Below are 24,827 nucleotides of genomic sequence, written 5' to 3'. Positions count from 1 at the left end.
ACCTACCACCAAGATGGGTGACCTTCACGGTCAATCATCTTTGAGGAATCAGCTAAGGACTACATATCTGGTTTTTAAAGCATGAGAAGGTGGCTTCCACAAATTGCAACCAGTAAACCCTGCATTAATCCTGAATATTCCAGAATACGTTATTAAAAGGATATTTGTTAAAACTTATAAAGGTTTTGAAAATACTTGGACAGGATTATTTATGAAAGCCCCAGGAAACCTATCTGGTGGATAGACTTGGCTGGGTCTCTCATGATCACAAGTAGTTGTAAACAAGAAAGAAAAGTCAGGAGTAGGTACTGATACAATCAGGTGGATCTGAAACTGAATGACTCTTCATATTCACAGCATGAATTTTCAATGCCTAGCTGTGCTCAGCAAATAGTTTACTGCAGGAACTGACCAACAGTCAGTTCCCTCGAGGTGTTCCCCGGCTGTAATATACAAGGTCTGTAAAGCTTCTCATTATGAAATGGTGTGACTCTTCTCATTCTCCTGTTTCTACATCCTCTTCTTCAACATTATTCTCCTCCATTACCCAATCCCAAACAGTGACAGCTACTCTCCCAAAAGTGAGGAAGCATTTTTCTTAGATTTCTACAAAGATATCCATAAACACCCTTGGTCATTATATGCAATTTCTATATATTGGTTTTCATTGTTTAAGAAACTTAACCACTTACACTATTTTCAATTGCCTTAACTTCCTCATCCCAAATGCAGCACAAAAATGCTTATGAAAACATGCAAGCCATAATTTAACTGCCTAAACAAAAATTAAGTCATTTTATCTTAAAACCTGCTGTTTCAAAAAGGCAAAAAAAATTTAGAACTTATAAGTGCTACAATTTTTTTAAGTTGGTAAGAAAAATGACATTGCTGTGCCATCAATGGTTATGAATCGTGACAAGTGACAACAGAAGAAAATGTGCTTAGTCACTTAAAAATCTTCCTTTTTAGATCCAGACGTGGTATTAAACAAAAAAAACAATGTAATACTCTATTTTTTTTAAAAAAACTGATAGTATGTCTTTATTGTGGGTTAAACAAGTTTAGGAAATTGCTATTTGTAATCTTTAAAACAATGCACTGAAAGTCTTAATTTCAGAATTTTATTGTATTGCACTAAAGGAACAGCAGGGCAGTTATACAATGTTCTCTTTCATACCGTTTTATAAATCTAAAGTACTTGCAAACTCTTAAGACTACCTTTACCACCAGATTAGGACAGTAAGTATAATAACCAATTTCTTAATAATAATGTCTTACAAATTCAAACACATTTAAAATAGCTTTAAATGCATTCTTCATAAGTAATTCAGCGTATGTTTTTATATATTCACTTATGCTTAAGAATTAAAGCAAGTATATTATTGTGATGGAAATATGGGAAATCTCTCATTCATGCAATATACAGGTATAATATTCAAGTTAAAGGGGGGGAAATCCCACTCTTCTTATTTTTTTAATGTATCCTATATAATCGTCTACATGATAGATGAGGAAATCCATGAAGTTTCCCACAGATCAGATATATATTTTCAGTTCATCAGAAGCACCTGGTCATCTACAGCTATTTGTAATTAGATGGCATTTCATTAAAACCAAAACAAGTTCCTATAAACAGAAGTTTCCAATGGACTAAGGACAATAATTAATGCAATCATTCAAGGGATCATGGCTGTTCCTTAAGGAGTGCAAGTTCCAACCTGTCAACACCAGAGGTAATCACTTTCATTAATTTATACGTAATTCATTTAAATTCTTTATCCGAGTATAACATATTAAAACAGTCTTTCCACAAGCAAAAAATGTGGAAACATTTAAAAAATAAGGAGTCATTTTTAATGTAACTGGTCAGATTCCATAGGCTACTCCTGGAAACAGGGTCTTGCTGGATAGAATCCCTTCGTTGGGTGGCTTTTTGCATGCATTTAACTGGACCACTTCTTCTGTGTGTTGTTCTAAGAGCTCACCAAGACATAGATCATGCTGAAAAGAAGGAAAAGGCTGTTAATTCAAACATTCCTCATTATAAAGACTAAGCGCGCCAAAAAGTTGAGTCTATTCTATATAGCAAGCAAGTCTGTGGTATTACACCATCACAGAACATAAAAGACCAGTAAGTTCAAACATGATTTTAACTGGCAATTATGGACTTTTGCCTACGGTAGGACTTAGCTTGGTGCATGTACTATAGTTGTTCCCTGTTCCTTTCCCATTTTAGCAAGTAGAACAGCACAGCTAAAGCTTAATGGGGGATCTGAGCTTAGAGAAATCCAAATACCACACTTGGGAGTTGAGTCTATTAATAGAAGTTGAGTCTCCAAGGGGTCACTTCCTGCCAGGTCCTGTTAGATCTTCATACATGACCTCCTTGAATGCTCTAAGCACTCCTAAGAGGTGAGTACTACTATTAACCCCATTTTACAGATAGGAATGGTCAGTTAAGGAACTTTCCCATTAGAGAAAGGCTCTAGGCAACAGCAACAGGGATTTAAGAAAAAACAAAAAAAGGAAAGAAAAACGGACAAACAAGCAAAATGAAAAGCAATATCCATTTGATTTAGGCTTAAAGACTGCCAGACAATTCTACATGCTATGTAGGCATAGCATGCTTCAGAACCATGTATCTCTAAATGAAAATGTAAACCAAGGAGGTGTGCAAACTCAATTTAAAACGGAAATGAATGTCCTAGAACCACCACCTCCTGGTGAACATTTTCCCACACTATACATCTCCAGTGATTGATCCAATCATTCATTTCTTTCAATAAAGTTTTAATTGCCTACTATCCGCTAGCACTGTCCCAGACATTTGTTACAGAAACTTAAAAATAAAAACAAGAAATTGGGATGACACACAGAACTTCACTTTTCAGAACTGATTCACTTTCTTTGTTTCACATGCGAGTGACATCTGTAGATAACAGTAAAAGAGGTATTTTCACAATCATAACCTCTAAAGGCATATTCCAGTCAAGCCTTTCATGCGTCCTTTTCTACAATGAAATTTATATGCTATAAAGAGAACTATGAATATAAACTTGCAATATAATACTTAGCAAGTTTTCAAGTAACAAAGAGGAGAGGAAATGGAAGCTAGTTATAACAATTACATCTCATACAGCTAACTTCCCCCCAGATTTTGAAAATCAGATGGAAAGCCCTCTCTAGCTGAATATCAATCAGTAAAAGATGAGAAAAGTTTATTTATACCACTTAAAGAGAAGTTATACTTCCACACCTGACAATGTCCTTTCCTAGTTTTCATAAGTAGCCATTTTATTTCCCCAACAGTACACTCAGAGCAGTGCTTCTCAGGCAGGGCCAATTTTGCACCACAGGAGACAACTGGGGGAGGGGATGCTACTGGCTGGTGGACACAGATGCTGCCAAGTGTCCTACAATGCACACAACCACGATTCACCCGCCTAAAACGTCAACAGTGCCAGGATTGAGAAACCCTAGTAAAAAGAAATGAATCAGTCTATCATGGTAGAAAGGGAGAAAAATTGATAATTACACCATCCTATAACATAGAACTGTTTCTTTCATTCATCAAATTCAGATCAAGCAAACTATAAGATAAAGGGCACCGCATATACAATTTATGAAGTATGATAGAAAAATAATTAAACACAATCTCGAGACTGATTTTTCTTTTTTTTTGCAAACTCACCAAGCCATATCCTCCCAATGCCACCACCTTACCACCTTACCATGAAGAATGAGGATGGTCCTTCAATAACTATATGAACCTGAAAACTTAGGAAGTAGCATGCCTGGCCAAACTATCTGCTTCTGACAGCACACCAGTTGGCTGCCTTGACAAGTACCAGTATATTCATATTCCATGTGAACTGGCGGGTGTGCACTGTCATTACTAGTTACCAATATTCAAGACACTGAGCTATCCTTCAAGTGGATTCTAAGGTGTTAAGATCATAATGCCTGCAAACTTTTTAGCAAATTGAAATATCACATTTTTATTTTGTTTTTTAAACTTACCCGTATAAGTAGTAAAAAAAGGCTAGAAGATAAAAAGCTAATTTGCACCATCCTTCTTTCTGACAATATGCTAGAATATCAGCATTCATGATGGTTGTAGGGTCATAGAGTCCTGGTCCACTCATCACTGGTCTACTCATATACCTGTAATAAACACAGTCTATCAGCCACGCAGAAAGGGAGCAACCCTTCAGGATGGGAAGGAGGGTTTTTCCCTCATGTTTGGTCACATAGGAAAGGATACTTTTAGAGATGGAGTTCTTTCCTTTCATCATCTTAATTTTAAAACTACAGCCCCTAAATGAGCAGAACAGGACAGCTAAAGAAGTCACATCTGGTCTCCTCTACACTTTTATCACAAATCCAAGAAAAACAGGAATAACTGTGAAAAGGATATAAGATTTAACGTTTTATTTTAACATAATTTTACTTACAGAAAAGGTACAAGAACACTTCACCCAGACATTCCAAATGTTTACACTTACCATATTTGCTTTATCCTTCTCTCTCTCATTTTATCTCTAAATATGCATATTTTTTTAACCATTTCAGAGTCAGCTATAGATGTGATACCATTTTACTCTTAAACACTTCTTCAGTATATATTTCCTAAAATCAAGGGCAATGTCATTTTTACATCTAAGACAAAAAACTTTTAATTCTATGTAGATCAGGTAGAACTTTTAAAAGTTATGAAATATGAGTATCTTTTATAAATAACCACATTAAAGTCATAAAACATAGAGAAAGAAGTTAGATACACACTGTACACTTGGATTTATATGAAGTTCAAAGGGCAAAATTAAGGTTTTAGAAGTCAGTAGTTCTCTTTGGGAAGTACAGGGGTAACAGGCTGGGCTGGGGCTGGAACTGGTGTATGTCTCGATCTGGTGGTGGTTTCGCGGGTGTATACATATGTATAAATTCATTGAGCTGTACGCTTCAGACTTTGCACAGTACTGTATGTAAGTTATGCCTCATTAAAAAAACACCTTTAAAGAGTAATAAAGCAAACTCTCCAGAGTCTAAGAGGTGTAGTAAATCAGTTATTTGCTCATCCACTTGATTTTTAAAATAAAGGCCAACTAATTTCCAGTTTTTATTTAGGTAACTAGCAAGTAAGACTAGAATATGACTTAATTAGGACAAGTATTAGAAGTATATCTAAATATTACCTCCAAATATGATATGCCAAGAGGGGCATATTGAGGCCCAGGGTAAGCCATTCTGCTGCACAAAGAAACATGACACAGAAGAAAGCATGGATGAGGTACTCTGGAAGTACAAGCTGGAAGAAAAACACAAGCCAGTCATCAAAATGCCTGGGCGTTCAATCAACTGTTAACTTGGAAAGCAGGTGGCAACCCAGTTTCCATAATGAAAAATTACTGTTTTCTTAGACTCAAAGATGAAACTACTGAATTTCATTCCCATATTTAACTTTTTACCAAAGCAGGATTATAAGCAAACGGATAAGAGGATATAGGTTGCACTAAAAGAATAAGATAAAATCTAAAATTTAAAACTCAAATTCTTAAAGCAATAGGTTATATTATACAAAGTTACCCCCCAGATTGTTTAGTTATTTGCTAATCAACTGGAATACTTTTTCTTTCCACCATTCAATAATGATAAAATTACAAAAATGAGATATCTGATCACATGCAACATGATATAAAAAAAATCCACAAAAACAAAACTCCCCTTTAGAAGTTTAAACATTAGTGTTTTTAAGCCTTTAACAGAAACCCAGAGTGCTACATATACTGTATTTAACAAACCACATCACATTACCATCAAGTAATTTTTCAATGGAAAGCCAACAGCCAATAATCTCAGCACAGTCAGGGAGGAAAGAATACTAATATGCACAAATACAAACGATGTGCTTTCTGCAATGTAGGAGGGAATAGACTGAGCTCTGACCCAAGAAATTGGAATTTACCCCAGTTCCTGCGCTTCCATTCTTACACGGCCTTCCTGTTTCTTTAAGCCTGCTTTCCAATGAAAGGCTACAGACAGGGCAGACCAGTAGAAGCTCAGAACTCAAGAACAAACTAAATCTTTTGGTAGTAGGTAGTATTAAGTGAGGAAAAATCAATTCAAGCAAAATGCTTTTTATAAAATGACCAGGAGTTAATGCTTCATTTTAAATTATCTTTCTCATCCTAAAGATTTCAGCCTAATGACTTTATAAATAAAAATACCAACACAGCCGGGCCGGCTAGCTCAGTGGTTGAGCGTCGACCTATGAACCAGGAGGTCACGGTTCGATTCCTAGTCAGGAAACATGCTGGGGTTACAGGCTGGATCCCCAGTGTGGGGTGTGCAGGAGGCAGCCAATCAATGATTCTCTGTCATCAATGATGTTTCTCTCTCCCTTTCCCTTCCTCTCTGAAATCAATAAAGACGTATTTTTTAAAAAATAACAACACCTGTCATTGCAAGTTGCAGCCAAAGAACTTCCTACATGTTACAGCTGCAAAGCAATTTCTCAAATGTTTGCATCATACCAAATTAAAATTATATGAATCCTCAACATTATCAGATCTTTCCTAAGGGGAAACCATAGCTGTAGAAATAATAGTTATACTCTACATTCAAGCTGATTTTCTAATACTTCCTAATTACCTTTTCCAATTTAAAGTTATAGAGAGAAGTTTTTAATGAATTACTATTTTAAATGAAGTCCCAATAAAACTAATTTTTCCACACCACCCACCAGGTATTTTCTACAAACTTAAGTATATAAACTTGTAAATAGCATGAACCTTTAAGCTAGCATTTATTTAACATCAAAGTTAAACATCTACAATCTCTAAAGAAAATGTCCATAGAAAATCTTTAAAACTCTGACTACAACCAGGACAAACCAAGAAAAAAAGACATTTTATTAGGAATTCCACTACAGCTGCTGTTTACAATCCTAGTTTAAATTATGGGATTTTTCTTTTAAATAAAGAAAATTAAAATTGGCCCTCTAAAAGCCCATTAATATCTAACAATATGAATTCTCACCCAAGTTTTTGCCCTACACTTTACAGGCTGAGGTATGGGGAGAGAATGATTTTGAAAGTATGATCCCTACTGATCTTAAACAATATACTTTAGTGACAGTGAAAATAATTTGCAATTCTACCAGTTCTAATATGAAACAAATGCCACACTCCTTCTAAAAAAAAAAAAAAAAAAAAAAAAAAAGTCCAGAAACTTTTATTATGCACCTATCATAAAAACCAGTCCTCTCTGATTGTTCTTCAATGACAAAATTTTCCCATAAGTGGCACAAAAGTTATTCCACTTAGGAAACAACATTTACACAAAAACTTCCAGAAAAAAATACCTCATGCACTATGGCGGAAATGATAGCACTTTAACATACAAATCAATATATTTTCTAGTTAAGGCTCACATTTTTAAAAATAATGATATTTGTCTTCCCTCATACTTTGGCAGAATTGTCAAAACAAATTTTAATAGGGAAAACTGTCAGATGCACTGCTATTAAGCCAATTATCGGCACCCTATCCGAAATACAACCTGTGCTTGTGTAAAAACTTCCTCCCAACATATTGCAGCATTAGGATATCTCAACCACATCTTCTCTAAATGAGAATTTCTTTCCATTAAGAAAAGCCAGAAATCACATGTTAAAATGAAATCAGTCCCTCTTAAACTTATAGTAAAGTAGGAAAATACAAGAGCTTGAGCTTAACAATCAGGTTGTCGGGCTCAAATTCTGGTTTTAACTTAGCTGTGTAACCTTGCGCTAGGCGCTTTAATCTCGCCAAGCCTCAGTTTACTCTCCTATGCATGAAAACAAACTGTCATGAGAACTGGGTGACAAAACCCAAGATAAGGTGCTCAGCTCAGAGCCTGGGACCCAGGAAAGCACTCATCTGATTTCAGCTATTATTATTCTCATCATGATTTGCTTTTTTGAAGTAGTGAAAAGACAAAGTCAGAACACTAATATTAAACAACTGTCAAAAGGAGAAACTTCAGTTTCTAAATTTCTTGTAATAGTGTGTTAAGATGTTTTCCAATGAACATTATTACTTTCCAATGAGAAGGCAGTCATCTTATATTTTGTTTCATAAGAGCAGAGAAACAATTAGTAAGTTAATACTTTTAAATGTATATACTCGGCATACTGTAACAGTTCTTTAAAGCCAAACTAGAATCTATTCCATCATTCATATTTATCTAAGAAACAATAATAAAGTAGCAAACTAACTTTACAGACTAGCAACTTTCAACCTTTTTCAACTTGTGGCACACATAAACTAATTACTAAACTTCTGTGGCACACTAAAAACGATATATTTTGCCTATCTGAAAAAAAAATAGCTATAATTTTGATTCATTCACACCGATGGCTACTGTTTTAGCTGTTGTCATTTTTTATTTGGCAATCTAAGGGAGAAGAGGTCAGTGCCCCTGACTAAATAGTCATGTATTGCATGTTTTAAAAACTCTTGCTACACACTGGTTGAAAATCGCTGTTATAGAGCTTTTTCCAAATAAAATCCCTCCAGCAAGCTAATGTATTACAGTTTTATACAACTGAAGTCTACACAAGCTCTCATCTTCATGAAGTAATTTTTAAATCTGAATTATAGTATACTATATCTTAAAGTACCCACTGCTTTCTTACAAACCACCTTTCAGTTTCTGACCTGCTAAGTAAAATCAAACCTACAGGCTGAAGGGGGAGTCTTTCTAAATGAGGTAAGTAAATGAAGTAAAAACATAGAACCCCCAAGCACAATGGAGTTACATTATAATTAAACCCATCAGAACCTACTATAAGACAGGTCTGTTTTAGAAATTTAGAGTGGGTATGTATTAGAATTAACTATGTAGATAATTGTATACAAATTATCCACAAAATTCTGGCAGCATGAGTCCAGAGGTCAGCATTACTGCAAGATTCCAGAGCCAAAGAACAGAGCTATCTACCTAAAACGCTCTGAATGAACATCAGCTGAAACAGAATTAATTCCAGAGCAGACATAACTAAAGATAAAACTAGATAGGGTACTAAAGACTCCCTCACAGTAACAACAGGTAAATAATCTTACCATCTATTAAAGTCATTTTATGTAACCAACTGTCAAACATTGCACCAAATAATTCAACACAGAAGTGCCTATAGCTATAATATTTTTTAAAAAATGCATAAGCATTTAACAGCTTTCCCTACTTGACAGGGCCAGCAAGCATTTGCATAAAATATGATATTTCATGAAAGCATAAACCTCAACAAGCATATGAACGAGCACACTGAACAGAACATTTTACAAATACAAATGCCCTAACCCTCCCCATGAAATGAATGTAGCAGGAAAACGTTAAACTAAAAAGCAGTACACACCTTTAATGCAATTTTGACTCTTTTAATCTTTTTGACCTTTTCAACTGTCTTTGGCCGACAATGTAAAAAGCAGATTGGAAGAATGTTAGTATGACAGCTGACAAGATCACCAGCAGATTAATAATAGTCAGAACAGTCAAGCAGGACAGAAAAAAAGAATATTTTTTTAAAGTCTGTTTCAAAAAGTACAAATATACCATGCTACTGAGAATATTGGCCATTTTCAAATTATATCAAGTTAAAAGCAAAAACGGTTTTAAAATCTAAAGAAAACTCCGATATTATAACTTACAGGATTCAGGGTATTACACTGGTCTATAGGATTCTTGTAATCAGTCTTCAGCTCATCAAATGCTATAATCTAAAATAGAATTACAACAGTTAGGACCTCTTGCTTTAATAAAAACATGCAACAAACCTGCCCCATCATCAAATAATAACTGAATAAAGTTAATAAAAAAGCAAACATTGCATGTACACCGATTTACAGTAAACTCAGTATCTGCTAATAAGTAACTAGAATCAGACTTAAAGAACTGAAAACACTTTTATATTATTATCACTAACATGATCTATCACTGTGATAAATACCTTCAATATTCAATTGTTTTCTATGCCTCTTTCAAGTTATTTTGACTTGAAATTATCTTCGCCCCACCCACAACTATTCATCAAAACTCTTTATCCTAAACAACCTTCTTCCTATGTCAACTCATCCCTTAGGCAGATATAAGTGCCTACTGTCTAATCTCTACATAGCACAGGGCTTTATAATGCTGCCAATGTGGCATTCCTCGCACTTTTACATACAGATTGTGTCTCCCACCGGACTGTGCCCATCAGGGTGAAGTGTTTTTAATCATCTGTGCATGTCCCTCCCTCGTCACAGTGTTCAGTGGGACACTAGAGATGGACTCTCGTGCTTCAGTTTGTTCCCGTTTGTGCCCAAACACATACATTTCAAAGTCCTGCTTCCATCTGGAAATGCAAAAAATGGTCTCAGAGTAGAGAAACACTGGGGATTATTCAACTTCATGGGCAGGACCACCACATACAGGAGCGCCGTTTCTGCACAGGACAAGGGCTCCTAGCCAGCCCATGCTCCTGCTGCCAAGCACCCTGGCATGGGCTCTACACTAGACTCTGCACCCGGAGGCTGTGTCTGTTCAGGAGGAAGGATTCTTTTGCCCCAAGAAGTATCTTGTTCCAATTCACCTGAAGGCACCATACAGGAAAGACCAGGGCCCCTGTTCAAGGCCACTATAGAAGTGATCAATCTGACCTCCTTTCATGACCTCATGCAGGTCATTTTATCTGGTCACCAATCTAAAGACTGTATAAGGGTAAGGCCAGGTAAGGACAGTTTTTCACAGTGTGATGAGTGCAACACTTATAAATGTGAGAAGGGGAGAGAGATGGCATCCACTTAAAATGCATGGCAAAAATGCTGTTGTCCAGACTCCAGAGAATTGTAGCTTTAACATGTAGGGTCACTAAACACAGAGCTCCAAAGTCAAAATGTACTAAAAAATCAAACTGGGGCAATGTACCACTTTGTGATGCTAAGATAGGTGTCAAAATAAGAAGGCAAAGGCACCAAGTTTATGGGGGAGATATTTTAGTTGCTGCCACTAGTTACCTGGGAAACAGAACTTAATCCGCCCTTTGGTGGGTTACAAATAGCATCTTTATGTATGTGACAGTGTTACTCATTATTACCAGCAACCAATGGAGTCAGATATTTTTAGATTTTAATATGTTGGTTTATTTCCCTATTAAGGTTTTTAGCTTCATAAAAAATGTGGTTTTTTTTTAATTTCTAGGATGTTATAAAACTCACCAACCTAACCTAATAAAAATTCTAACTAAAATAGGAATAGAAGGAAAATAATTAAATGTAAACTCCATAAAAGCAAAGCTTTTCTCTGCTATGCCCTAGGGTCTAAAAAGTGCCTGGAACATACGTAAGTGATCAATCAATATTTATTGAATGTCAGAAGGGAAAAAAGAAAAATAGCCCTATGCTAAAAAAAAGTACAGGACTCAGCAAAAGGCATTTTCCTCTGCTAACGATCCCTAACACATATAAATGTTAAAAACATAAATATACAATTAGAAGATACTAAGTTCTCATCATCTATGGGCATTAGTCACTCACCTGATATTAGCTCTGTCATATCCCCAATGCATTTTAGTAATAAAGTTCAAGACAAGAACCATGATCACAAATACAATTACTTGCCTAAAACAAGATCAATTTAACAGCATAGTACAAAACATATGTCTTAAAACTGACCTTTTTTTTAATTGAACACTTCCTTCAGGTGATTTTAAGGGATTTTTTAATAAGTATGATGCTATATGGGTTTCTATATAAGTGCTATAAGCTAGTTGCCAAAACTCTTCTGAAAAGATTCTTAAACTAAGAATCTTTTGTGATTTCAAATCTTTTGTGATTGTATGTCTGAACAAAGATGTTCACAAAATTTCCCACAGAAGTGCAAACACAATAAAGACAGATAAATCCCTAAAAATACCAAACTACCCAATTCAGGATACCTTCGAATCTGATGTACATCTTTAGGGAATGACTTCTGCATTTTTAGCTTTCAAACAAATCTGTGCTCCCAACTCTATTCCCCACAGAGCATTAATCACATGAATTAGGACTGAACTGACAGAAGTGACCATCAGCATAAAAACATCTACCAACCCCAGCCAGTTTGGCTCAGTGGATAGAGAGTCAGCCTGCAGACTGAAGGGACCTGGGTTCCATTCCTGCCAAGGGCACAGGCCCCCATTTCGGGCTCAATCCCCAGCAGGGGGTGTGCAGGAGGTAGCCTATCAATGATTCTCTCTCATCTTTGGTGTTTCTATCTCTCTCTCCCTCTCTGAAATCAATAAAAATATATTTTTTTAAATCTACCATATGATTAATGTAAACAGGATTTTGTGAATTTATACTTGAAACTTCCACATGAGTCTTCTGAAAGATATTTAAACTACCTAAGAAAATAAGCTGAAGGTTCTGGAGTAGATAGGAAATTAAAACTATCTATCTATCTTATCTATCTATGTATATATCTATCTATTTAGAATTCTCAATCTGTTCCCATGGGATGTATAATCCTCTGAACTACCAAGAAATCCCTAAGGATAAAAGCTCTCCACTAATATGTGGAATACAAACAAATTTTTTAAATTTCTAAACAGGACTTAAAATTATATCTACTTCATCCGGACACAGATTCATTTCAAAGCTAAAACTAAATTACCCATTTTTTAAAAAAGCAGTTCAGGTTTTCCATAAGCCAAACCCAACCTGTAAAAAAGTGTAAAAAAGCCATCCACAGCTCTCTTCTAAAAATCCACATCACTCAGAAAACAAAGAGCACCCATCATGCAGGCAGTGACTGAAATCCACACCTACAGATGGAAGGGAACCACGTTTCAGTCTCACTGGAGGCTTGTTACTAAGACGGAGATAGTCTACCTCCCAAATTATCTGTATTTAGTGTTCTTCCACGAAGAGCCTAAAATGCTCTCTAAGTTACTGGTTCCTACTGACAAGCGTTTTGAGGGCGCAGCGACTTAGCCCACATAAGCATTCCCTACTACACTAACAGTCGAGTTCGTAACAATTATGAACATAATCGCACTCCTGAGCAAAAAGAAATGGATTTGTGATACCACTCTACCTTTGACATTATTTCTGCACAAGACACTGCAGCTATTTAAATGACCCTGTCGCTTTATGTTCCCTAGACAAATCCTTGCTATGGGTATAAAACCTAACTTAAAATTCACATTCCAGTGAACATGCCCAATCATTCAAACTAAGATCAATATTCCAGAAGTTACTGGACTAGAGGGGGGACGAGGGAGTAGCAGAAGCAAATACAAGATACATTTTTAATGAACGCTGATTCCCTGAAGGCTGCTTCTAATTTTGCGCTACAGGAACAGAATTCCTTAAAAATCTCTTGCAGAACTAATGTCACGGGGAACTTACTTGTTCCTTCCCGGGACCAGTAAGGATGTGCTTTTTATCCTGCAGCATGTTAGTAAAAAAGGCGGGGGGGGGGGGGGGGGGTGCCTAGAAGCTTAAGGTTTCTGAGCATTTTCAAAATCAAAGTAAAACTTCCTTTACTAAGTCCAGAATGCAGAGGTGGCTGGGAACTGTCTCTTGGGAAACCGGCGGTCAAAGTATGATTTAGGGGGAAAGTTCGGAGATGAGGTCAACAGAGCAATCAATCCAGCATCAAAGTTCACGAGGAAACAACCTGAAAACAGTGATTCTACTTGAAGGGCACCCAGCAAGTGCTGGGAAGCAGAGCTGGAATTCATCTCAAATAGGTTATCTCATCTGGGGCGGACTCCCGCCGAAACCCGAAAAGAAAATCAATCTGTATTAATATTCCGCTAAGTACACTGCATGACTCTGAGCCCGTGACGCCCTCCCCGGGGATGCGGGGATGTAGGTGTATGGGGGTGCGGGGGTGCGGGGGGCCGGCGAGCGTCCGCGCCTGGAAGCGGGGTCCGCAGGGCCCGCCAGGACGGCGGCCGCCCCACCCGGCAAGGGGGCAGCAGAGCAGCGGCGCGCGGCCTGCGCCGGGACCGGCGGGCGCACCCGTGGAACCACCGCACGCCCGTCCCTCCCAGGACCTGCAGCCCCGGGCCTGCGGAGCGAGGGCTCGGACCTCGGCGGCGCGGCCTGCGCCACCCGCCCCGCCCCACTCTCCGGAGCGCGGACCTCGGGGGTCCATGGCCACCTCGACCGCGGCGGGCCCGGCGCGAGAACAGGCAGCGCCGCCGCGTCGCCCTCCCTCCCGCCCCCCCACCCCCGGCGCCGGCTACTCACGTGCCAGATGGCGAAGAAGATGAGTGCGGCGGTGAGCAGGAGCGCCAGCATGTAGCAGAAGGCCGCGAACGTGAACGCCATGGCCGGGGAGGAGGAGCAGGGAGCGGCGGCGGTGCCAGCGGAGAAAGGCGGCGCAGGGCCCTCTGGGTAAAACCATTCACTTCCCCCGGCCACAGCCTAGACCGCCGCCGCCGCCGCTGCCGCCGCCGCCGCGGCACCCGCCCTCCCAGCGCGCCTGCGCACTGGCCCGGTGCGCCGGCGCCCTCTGATGGCAGAAGTCCGCGTCGCACTTATATTGTCCGCACAGCTGATTGATTTTTCCTGCCCTACCATGTTAATTCTTTGAACAAATATTTTTTGAATGAGAGCCTAGTATGTTCCAGCTACTGTGCTTCTTCTTTGAAATACAAATATGAGTAAGATAATTGCACGTAAAGAACTTAGTATACTGCCCGCAATAAACCTAAATAAATCATGACAGAATTCTAACCCCATTAAGGGAAGTCTGCGGTGAGTTATCAGAGGGCATGCAGCCTGCCCTGGAGCATTCAAGGCAGGATAGATAAAGTTGTCCAATTAAAGAGAAGGTGGGATCAGCCGTCCAAGGAGACGATTCAAAGACACAGAGTTGAAAGAAAGAAAAAAAAAGCTTAGTGACTTTTTCCATTGCAACCAAGTAGAACATCATATAGACTTTGAAATATAGAGAGATGGACGTCTGGATATAGAGACAAGGAAATACAGATATAGCTGAAACAAAAATTTCATCAAACAATAAGACTCATACGTGCTTTCCGTTCTATTCTTTTTGTTTCTGTTTTGTTTTTAATACTGGTTGTGACCCACAAAATTGATTCACCACCTGCTAACTGATCGTTGCTGACAGGAGCGGAAATCATTGAAGGCTTTTAAGCAAGGGAGGGACATGTTTAGATTTCCCTTAAAGATTGCTCACACTAGCAAATTGCACAGCGAATGGTTTAGAAGCAGAGTCTATCCAGTTCTGTCCAGCAGAACTTCCTGCAATCGTGGAAATTTTATCTGCGCTGTCCAGAGCATCTGCAATGTGGCTAATATGACTGAGAAATTGAACTTTACATTTTACTTATTTTAATTAATTAAAATTTAAATAGCCACATATGGCTAGTGGCAATTGTCAGAGACAGGATTATGTGGCATCTTTGTGCAAATCACAAAGATATTTTCTCCAAATAAACAGAGGTCCACACCAGGGCACAGCAATGCAGGCTGTACTTCAGCCCCACCAACCTCCTGGGCCAGCCACCTGTGTGTAACATGCAAACTGCCCAACTATGCACCAGGACCCTGCTTAGGATCATGAGATTGGAAGCAAGGAGTGGCCATGGCTCTGACTAAAGACGTGGAAGCTGGGAGGGAAAGGAGTGAACATATTTGGTAGTGCTTGGGAGATAGGTTCAGCAGGATTTGACTGACTGGACACCATGGTGAGAGAAAGAAAGGTGTCAGAGAAAACTTGTTTGGTACTACAGGCCACAGAAAGCATAGCAAAATACAGCATTGGGCAATATTTGTCCAGGAGAACTCAGATTCTAATGAGGGGCAGATGCAGCCTTCTGGTCTCGGGGTAAACATTTTTCGGGGAATTGTCCAAGTCAAACCATGAGATTCAGCCCCGTTTTTGCAAATGTATCCCATCTACACTAATACTGAGGAGGGGCAGCTGGACAATGCTCCACCAAAGCAGACAGCATCCTCCTGCTGACCACACAGATCCTTTGTCCCTCTGGGGTTTGAATGTGAGATATGCCAGGACACTCAGCGACAGAGGGCAAGTCCACAAGTGGGGAGGCACTAAAGAGAAAGCAGTCAGCAGAACCCAACGGTAAGAGGAATCCCAGAGTGCGCTGGACCATAAATAACTCGTGCTATTTACGAGTAGATCAAAACCGTGTCTCAGCAGAAGTAAAGTGGCTACTTTCCTCGTGGGGACCTGCTTCTTGTTTGTGGGTTGTTGGTTTTTTTTAAGAAAAATGGGAGGTTATTAAAAATCAATAATAAACAAAAGTTTCACACGTTCACTGCTTGGTTGCTATTTGTACCTGCTGTTCATGTCAATTTACACCAACCTCATTAGACCCTGAAACGTCAGAGAGCTGACATTGGAAGTCTAGTAACTGCACTGGCTTGGGAAAACATGGAAAAAAGAAGCACATTTTTGCAGATAACCTGCAAGTCCTGGAGCATTTGAGGAGCTATTCAGCTAGGGCTGACCACCATTCCCAGGGCTTCTATTTGTGGTAATCAGGCTGGAAAAACGAGCGCACGGGCAAATGTTTTATCATTTGTTAACCTTTGAATTTTACACTCCTTTGTGCATAACCTTTCAATTATACACTTCTAATTTTTTATGTAGTGTTATTAGAAACATTCTGTAGATCCTCCCTTCTCCAGCACAGACAGCACCTCTCAGACACCAGGACCATGGACCCCAGCAATACTCCTGCTTGTCTGGAGGAATATACATCTGTAGAGATGACTGCAAATGCACAACTTGCAACTGTGAAACATGTTGAAAAAGCCGCTGCTCCTGCTCCCCACCTCACCCCCCCGGGGCTGTGCCAAGTGTGCCCGGGGCTGCATCTGCAGAGGAAGCTCAAGCAAATGCAGCTGCTGCCACTGAAATGCATCTGTGTTGCTGAGGGTGCAGCCTGGGAAGCGTCTGTGCAGTGCATTAGTTGAGAAGTTGAGATGATTGTGCTTTTTGTATATTTGCCCCAATGAGGTGTTGGTGGCATTCATGTAAAGTGCTTGGAGCAATAAAGTTTTCACTTGTGGCAAGGAGGAGGAAGAGGGGGAGAGGGAGGGGGAGGGGAGGGGGAGGGGGGAGGGAGAGGAGGAGGAGGAGAAGAAAGAAATATTTTGTAACTTTTTGTAAGTAAAAAGTTTATAATTTGAAAAGAATCCATTTTCCTCCAGTTCTATTGGACTAGCTCCATTCTGTTTCTCAGAGTGGGCCACAGGCTAGAAGAACAGTAATGAGTTTCCATCTCTCACCTCCAACATTAGCAGGACTCTCACCTTTGGAAGATGGGTGTGTTCTGGCCAGGCCAGACCTGGGGCAGGTGCCAGTCCAGCCATGTACCACATTGCAATGCTCTGGACTGTGTGCAATGGTGTGGGCAGGGCTGAAGGAAACTAACAAGGGAAGATGTGGTACTCTGCAGCCAGCAAAGCCAGGAGCCATTACCACCCAGAGGCCTAAAGGATTGTAAAGGGAACTGAATCTGAATTCATAATGTGAGAGTGGCTGTGAGACAGGAAGGGCCAAGATGGGCCCTGGGTGAAGGGAAGTCAAATTGGTTTTGAGTAAGCCAAAGCAGTGAGAATGAGAAAAGATTAACAAGTAAATGGCTAGGTGGTTCAACCACAGGAACATGGAACTAGGCAGCGAGATGCTTTAATATCCTAGTGGCAAAAGATCAACAAACTTCTGCTTTTGATATGAAAACTAGAAAACTGTCCATAGAGCTAGAGCTGGGTGCTTCCAAGTCCCAAGCCATATTCCAGTCTCAATGAGGCTCAACAGTACAGCCATCTCTGGCCCAGTCAATCCATTATTATGAGTAATCTCATAATTAATCCAATGACTAGAGCCAGATTAACATGAATACCCAGAAACTTCAACAAGGAGTGTGTGCTACCAATATGAAAATAAATTATACCATTTACTGAGAAAAATAAGAGACCTAAAAAAAGATTTTTCTTGATTGAAGTTTTTAAAGATGTCATTTGCTCCCAAATTAATTTATATTGCCACAATTGTAACCTAAATCCCAATGAGATTTGGAACAAAATTATGTTAAAGTTCACCTTAAAAAATAAATACATGAAAATAATAAGTCAATATTTGAAAAAAATAAAGGTGAAAAGAAATTAGCCTTCTGAGTTTTAAAAACTTTTTATAGTGCTGCAAAAATTATCACTATGATTGAGGCACCAAAATTGGCAAACATATCAATGTATTAGGATACTTATCCTAGAAAAAGAGACAATTCTATATAAGAATTAAATACTTTTTAAAGGAGGCATTCCAAATTTTGGGGGAAAATATTTTTGGTGATGTTAAAATCTTTGTTGAGGTACATAAATAATTTAAATACTTTATGTCACATAATTAGGTAAATCCAAGGATAGCCATAAAGTGATAAGAGAAGCCGAAACCGGTTTGGCTCAGTGGATAGAGTGTCGGCCTGCGGACTGAAGGGTCCCAGGTTCGATTCTGGTCAAGGGCATGTGCCTGGGTTGCAGGCATATCCCCAGTGGGAGATGTGCAGGAGGCAGCTGATCGATGTTTCTCTCTCATCGATGTTTCTGACTGTCTCTCTCCCTTCCTCTCTGTAAAAAATCAATAAAATATATTAAAAAAAAAGTGATAAGAGAACATATAGAGTTGACAAATCTCTGGGCGTGGATATACTTTCTAAACTAAAAATCAATGAGTTACATCACACACACACACACACACACACACACACACACACAAACCCATCCAATCAACAGACCAATTATGCAAATGAATAAAAATTTTAAAACATAAAAAGTACCAAAATAAAAAGCTGAAATGTCCAGTAAAAAAATGGCAAAGGGGTTAATAAATATAGGGTGTCCCTAAAAATGTATATTAAAATACATTTTAATACAGTGTTTATTAAAATACATTTCATTTTTAAAATTGAGCTATCAGCTGTTAAAGTGTGTATACATTTTTTGGGACACCCTGTAGGTTGAAAACTCACTAAAATAAATTCTAACACCCCAGTCAATGACTGGACAAAGGATAGGATTATACAATTTACAGTTGTAGTTGGCTAACATGTGAGAAAATAGTCACATTCTCTAGTAATCAAAGAAAAGCAAACTTAAAAATAAAGATAGCGCCCTAACCGGTTTGGCTCAGTGGATAGAGCGTCAGCCTTCGGACTCAAGGGTCCCGGGTTAGATTCCGGCCAAGGGCATGTACCTTGGTTGCGGGCACATCCCCAGTAGGTGTGCAGGAGGCAGCTGGTCGATGTTTCTCTCTCATTGATGTTTCTACCACTCTATCCCTCTCCCTTCCTCTCTGTAAAAAATAAATAAAATATATTTTTTTTAAAAATAAAGATAGCCATTTTGGTAATCAAGTTAAGCAATACTTTAAACAATAAAAGTATTCAATGTTGGCAAGGATCCTTTGTCCATAGCTGCTGGAAGTCCAGTTCAGTATAACACTCTTGAAAAATAATCGAAAGCATAGAAAAAGTGTTTTGCACAAAAATATCTCCAGCAATAGTTTTGGAAACCATCAACATATCAAACAATAAGGGAATTGTTAAGTAAACCGTAACATACGCACTCAGAAAAATATCATGAAACTAATTAGATTTATGATGTTTTTTAATGGAGAATGTATATATTTTATTACTCCTAAAATTGGACACATACCATATACAATTACCTTTTTAAAATATATAAGGAACGCCCTAGCCCGTGTTGTTCAGTTGGTTGAGCATCATCCTGTGCACCGAAAGGTTGCCAGTTGGATTTCCAGTCAGGGCACATGTCCCCGGTCAGGTGCATGCAGGAGGCAGATGATCCACGTTTCTCTCTCACTGGGACCGCGCTCTCTCTCCCTCTCTCTCTCTCTCTCTCCCCCCCCCCCACCCCCTTCCTTCCCCTCTCTCTAAAAATCAATAAAAACATATTTTTTAGAAATTGCTGGGCATCTGACTAACCTGTTAGGGTATGTGGGGAAAAATAGCAAGGAGGACATCATCAAGCAAAACAAAAGTTGTAGAAAGAGAAATCTTAAAGACACCTCACAAAGCCATCCAAAGATCCAAAAGATGGCCTTTGGGAAAGAACCATTTGCATCCCTGCCCTACTCTTGGTACTCAGAGCCGGTGTTGAATAGAGAAGCAACAACATGCGGAAGAATAGCAGCCTACTTACCAGCAGCACCTGCAAGCTGCAAAGGTCATCGGTCAAGGAGAATACAGTCAGCCTTCTGTGGGCAGTCACTTAAGCTAACATCTTTTCTGTCTCCTTCCTTCCCTCCCCAACACCAGCGGGTAGGGGAGAGTGGCAGTGCAAGACAGGAAGACACCCATCCCACACCCTGCTTCCCTTGAGCTATAAGGTTAGCATGCGCTGAGGGGGAGAAGAGGCTGGAAGCAAATACGAGATTTTAAATGAGCAGAAAAGGCACTTTTAATAACCATGCAACTGAAATATTATGAAAATAGTATAACATCAAGGAAGCTTTCTAACCAGAGGAAAAAAGAGAGGTTGGCAAAGAAGAGAGGTAGTTTTTCCAAAACAACCAAAAAATTGTTGTTAGACTATTCCAGTGGTCGGCAAACTGCGGCTCGCGAGCCACATGCCACTCTTTGGCCCCTTGAGTGTGGCTCTTCCACAAAATACCACGTGCAGGCGCACACGTACAGTGCGATTGAAACTCCGTGGCCCATGCGCAGAAGTCGGTATTTTGTGGAAGAGCCACACTCAAGGGGCCAAAGAGCCACATGTGGCTCGCGAGCCGCAGTTTGCCGACCACTGGACTATTCCATTTGAGTGTCCCTCATCAGACCAGTTACATAAACTAGAAAAATATCAGATGCTGGTAAGTACTGCGCAGAGAATTAACAGAGGTGACATGATGGTGAATATGTTGTTACTTTAGGATAGATGATCAGAGAAAGCATCTGTGACAGGCCACATTTAAGCTCATTCAGAATGGATCCAGCCAGAATATGGGGAGAGAGGGAAAGTGGGTAATCTTCCCAGGAAGAAGCTACAGCTAGTGAGAAGGCCTGAGCTTGTGTGGCTGAGGAGCAGAAATAAGCCCAGCCTGGCTCAGGTGTCGTGGGCTAAGAGAATACGGCAAAATGAGATCAGAGAGGTATGCAGGGCCCAGATCTGAGAGCTGACCCTGATGGCAGAGAGAGCGACGTGTACCCTCCCCAATGGCAGCAAGGCAAAAATGCATGTTTCCTATGGGCCAGACATGGACCCCACTCAAGACGCCAGCCTGGAGAAGCAAGGGGACTATGACACAGAGCTGACTACTAGAAGCCAAGAGCTGGGAGGGGTAGTTATAAAGCCATTAGCCAGAGGAGGAATGGCCCAAGTAAAGGGATCTGTAGCCAAGTCCCCCGAGGGGGGACTGGGCAGGGAACTCACCAAAGTTCTCCATGGCGGGAAAGAGTTGGCATTTAACACTGGCCACACCCCTGAAGGCACCCACTCCAGGTTAGTCCGTCTTTTTCTGCTCCCTTACATTGTGCCTCCTTTGGCCTCCCTACTGGAGCAAGACAGAGCAATCAAGTACAGAAACACCTCTCTCCATAGTGGGTTTCCCCAGCCTACAGCATACTTGAAGGAGGTGAAAAGGGGGGAAGAGGGGTGGAGGGAGGGAGCTTTAAAGAAAATAAGATGCTGAAGTTTTTGACATTCGACTAGACTGGAATTCTTATTACCTGAAAAAATGAACGTGATTCCATAATTCTTTTTTTTTAAATATATTTTATTGCTTTTTTACAGAAAGGAAGGGAGATAGAGTTAGAAACATCGATGAGAGAGAAACATCGATCAGTTGCCTCCTGCACATCTCCCACTGGGGATGTGCCCGCAACCAAGGTACATGTCCTTGACCGGAATCAAACCTGGGACCTTTCAGTCCGCAGGCCGACGCTCTATCCACTGAGCCAAACCAGTTTGGGCTCCATAATTCTTAAGAGAGACCAGAGAAATGGCAGGGCCCAAGAATTCCACACGGAGATAACCAAAAATATCACAATGAATTTCTTGGGGTGGTACAATTTTTCTTCCCTTTGCTTATTTATATTTCCTAGTTCTTCTCTGATATTAGTTCTTTAATAAAAGTTTGTGGGTTTTTGAAGAAAGTACTATACTTAGTACAACAGACTTCCTGGTTTCAATGGCACTGGAGGTGATTTTTGGAGCTTGGTTTTGGCAGCCTGCAGCAGCATGGGAATGAGCCCAGGGCATGTTTGTGCAAAAGGTGGTTCAGTTAGGCTGGAGTGTAAATGTAGGAATAGTGGCAGATGAAGCCAGAAGTAGCACCACGTAGGTACTTTTGTATGTACGTTAACAGATATATCCATATGTATCAACTGAAGGAATGGAGGGTTTCTGGTAACGAGAGACATGTAGTTACCCAGAAAGAACTGACCCTCCAGGCCTCAGGAAGATGGACTCTGAAGAGTGGCCCTGGATCCAAGCAGGCACTAGGAACCTAACAGGCGGAGTGTCTCTTCAGTGCGGGCTCACGGTTCAGCCGTCTCTGCTTGCCTGCTTCATGCTACGGTGTCCAGCTGGCAGCATCCTCCCTCTGCTCCGTAGGCTGCAGTTGGCCTCGTCTCCATCTAATGGCATTCTTCCAAGTTCAGCTCCCACTGCTAACTGCCTCATTCAAGAGAATGAGATCATCTCCCCAGTGTCAGGAATTGAAGGTACTTTATAGTTACAGACTAGCCAGCTCATTTCTGGTACCAGTCAGGCAACATCATACAGGCAGGCTGCCCTTGGGTTTAACAGGCAGAGCTGGAAGCGCGCAATCATGTGTGTATTAGGGGTGGGGAGAGGGTTGAGGACAGGAAAGTACATCCATTTGGGACAAATAACAGCTGCCTAAGGACTTGCCCCTTCAGCAAACAGTAGCTGGGGCATTTCTACCTAACAAAGGGCTGTGGCCTGTTTGGGCTTGGCTTCTGCATTACAGGTAAGGAACTGGCCAAAATATGGAGGACCTCACATTCCAGGGTAAGAAGATCTATACTTAGCTGTGTAGGTAATAGAGACTAGAAGTCACACACACGCACACACACTCTTCTCTCTCTCACTCACAGCCTTGCCCTGCATTGTCTGGGCACCACAGGGTGGCCTCTGGATGCAGCCTCGGCATTCAGCCTTTTCTCTCCTATAATTAGAAGAGAGGGTTACCTCAGTAGGGAGCTTTCATGTAGCCTACGAGCAGATGTCAGTCAGTAAAGATTAGAGAACTGTGTGAAACCTCCCTGATGCTCAGCAGTTAGATCTTAATCTAATTGGCTCCCCAACATAACTAAAAATATACTGTACTAGGATACCATTTCCACTCAGGGCGTGCCCTTATGCAAATGAGAGTGGGCCCATGCTATGAGGTTAGTGGTCACAAACGTGTTTTGCTGTTGAAAAGTGAAAAGGGCCAAAAGACAAGGAAGGTGAAAAAATTTAGGGGCTGGCCAAGTAGCCGAATTTGAGAATTTGTGGCCAAATCTCCTAGTGAGATTCTCAAAGATGGCAAGGCACAAACCACTCCTTTCACAACCATAAACATACTGTGAGTACTACCACATATTCAATCAAAAGATGTATATGTAAGTACTGGTGAGTTTTATTCATTCAATAGATACCTATGAAACATATACCAGGTAGGATAATATATCATAAAGGCAGGATGGGTTTTCAATGAGTGGTTAATAAACAGTGATAAACTATACTCAATAAAAGAAACTTTATTTTGATTTTTTAGGATGTACACAGTGCCTCCAACATCTAATTTTCCCTTTGAAAGCAAAAGTTCATCATTTGAAATAAACTCCTCAGCTGCTACAAAGAAATGATTTTAGTATTAGACCAAGTTTTAGAAAAGTTTATAATCTCACTAGAGGCTCGATGCACAAATTTGTGCACAGGCGGGATCTCCCCAGCCAGGTCGGCAATCGGGGCGATGGGGGTGGGGGGGTAGCCGGCTAGGGGGAGGGACCATGGGAGGTTAGCTGTGGGAGCGCACTGACCACCCGGGGGCAGCTCCTGCATTGTGCATTTGCCCCCTCATGGTCAGTGTGCATCATGTTGACCGGTCATTCAGTTGCTTAGGCTTTAATATATACAGACTAGAGGCCCAGTGCACAAAAATTTGTGCACTGGTGGGGTAAAGGGGTGGAGGGGTGTCCCTCAGCCCCACTTGTGCCCTCTCACAGTCTGGGACCCCTCAGGAGATAACCACCTACTGGCTTAGGCCCGCTCCCCAGGTGGCAGATGGCAGGCCCGATCCCTCGGTGCCTGCCCGGCCTCCCTGGGTCACACACACGGCAGAGCCGATCCGGGGGTTGGGGCGAGGCCCCGGGTCGCGCACATGGCAGGGCCGATCCGGGGGTTGGGGCGCCGCCCCAGGCAGGTTGCACACAGGATGCCCGGGCGGGTGGGCTGGCTGGCCGATTGCTGCTGCCCTGCCCGGCTGCCCCAGGTCGGGTCGCACACAGGATGCCCGGATGACGGGTGGGCGGGCTGGCCGATCGCTGCTGCACCGCCCAGCCGCCCCGGGTCAGGTCGCACATGGCTGCCTGCCACCCTGGGTCACAGATAGCAGGCCTGAATGGCGGTAGGGCAGGCGGGATGGCGCTGTCCCACCCTGCCTGCAGTATGCAAATTAACTGCCATCTTTGTTGGCAGTTAATTTGCATATTGTGCTGATCAGCCTACGAGAGACGTAGCGAAGGTATGGTCAATTACCATGTTTGTCTATTATTAGATAGGATTAGATTT

General features: G+C 40.9%; 1 protein-coding gene across 2 annotated transcripts; it reads right to left on the bottom strand.

The window, feature by feature from the left end:
• Window positions 1–1,105: 1,105 nt before the first annotated feature.
• On the bottom strand, window positions 1,106–14,474 carry CNIH1 (cornichon family member 1). 2 transcript variants are annotated; one of them, XM_081093900.1, is made up of 6 exons: window positions 14,259–14,369; window positions 9,690–9,758; window positions 9,398–9,445; window positions 5,196–5,308; window positions 4,021–4,164; window positions 1,106–2,001 (listed from the first exon to the last, which is right to left on the bottom strand). In XM_081093900.1, exons 1-6 carry the CDS (start codon window positions 14,337–14,339, stop codon window positions 1,974–1,976), a joined length of 483 nt encoding a protein of 160 aa, XP_080950026.1. In that variant the 5' UTR covers window positions 14,340–14,369; the 3' UTR covers window positions 1,106–1,973. The 2 variants fall into 2 exon arrangements, with proteins under 2 accessions (XP_080950026.1, XP_080950027.1); XM_081093901.1 differs by lacking the exon at window positions 9,398–9,445 and having other exon boundaries at window positions 14,259–14,474.
• Between the last annotated feature and the right edge of the window lie 10,353 nt (window positions 14,475–24,827).

The sequence above is a fragment of the Myotis nattereri genome (assembly GCF_964212035.1).
Source record: "Myotis nattereri genome assembly, chromosome: 1".
In the NCBI taxonomy this organism is placed as follows: domain Eukaryota; kingdom Metazoa; phylum Chordata; class Mammalia; order Chiroptera; family Vespertilionidae; genus Myotis; species Myotis nattereri.
This window is presented reverse-complemented; position numbering and strand designations above follow the sequence as displayed.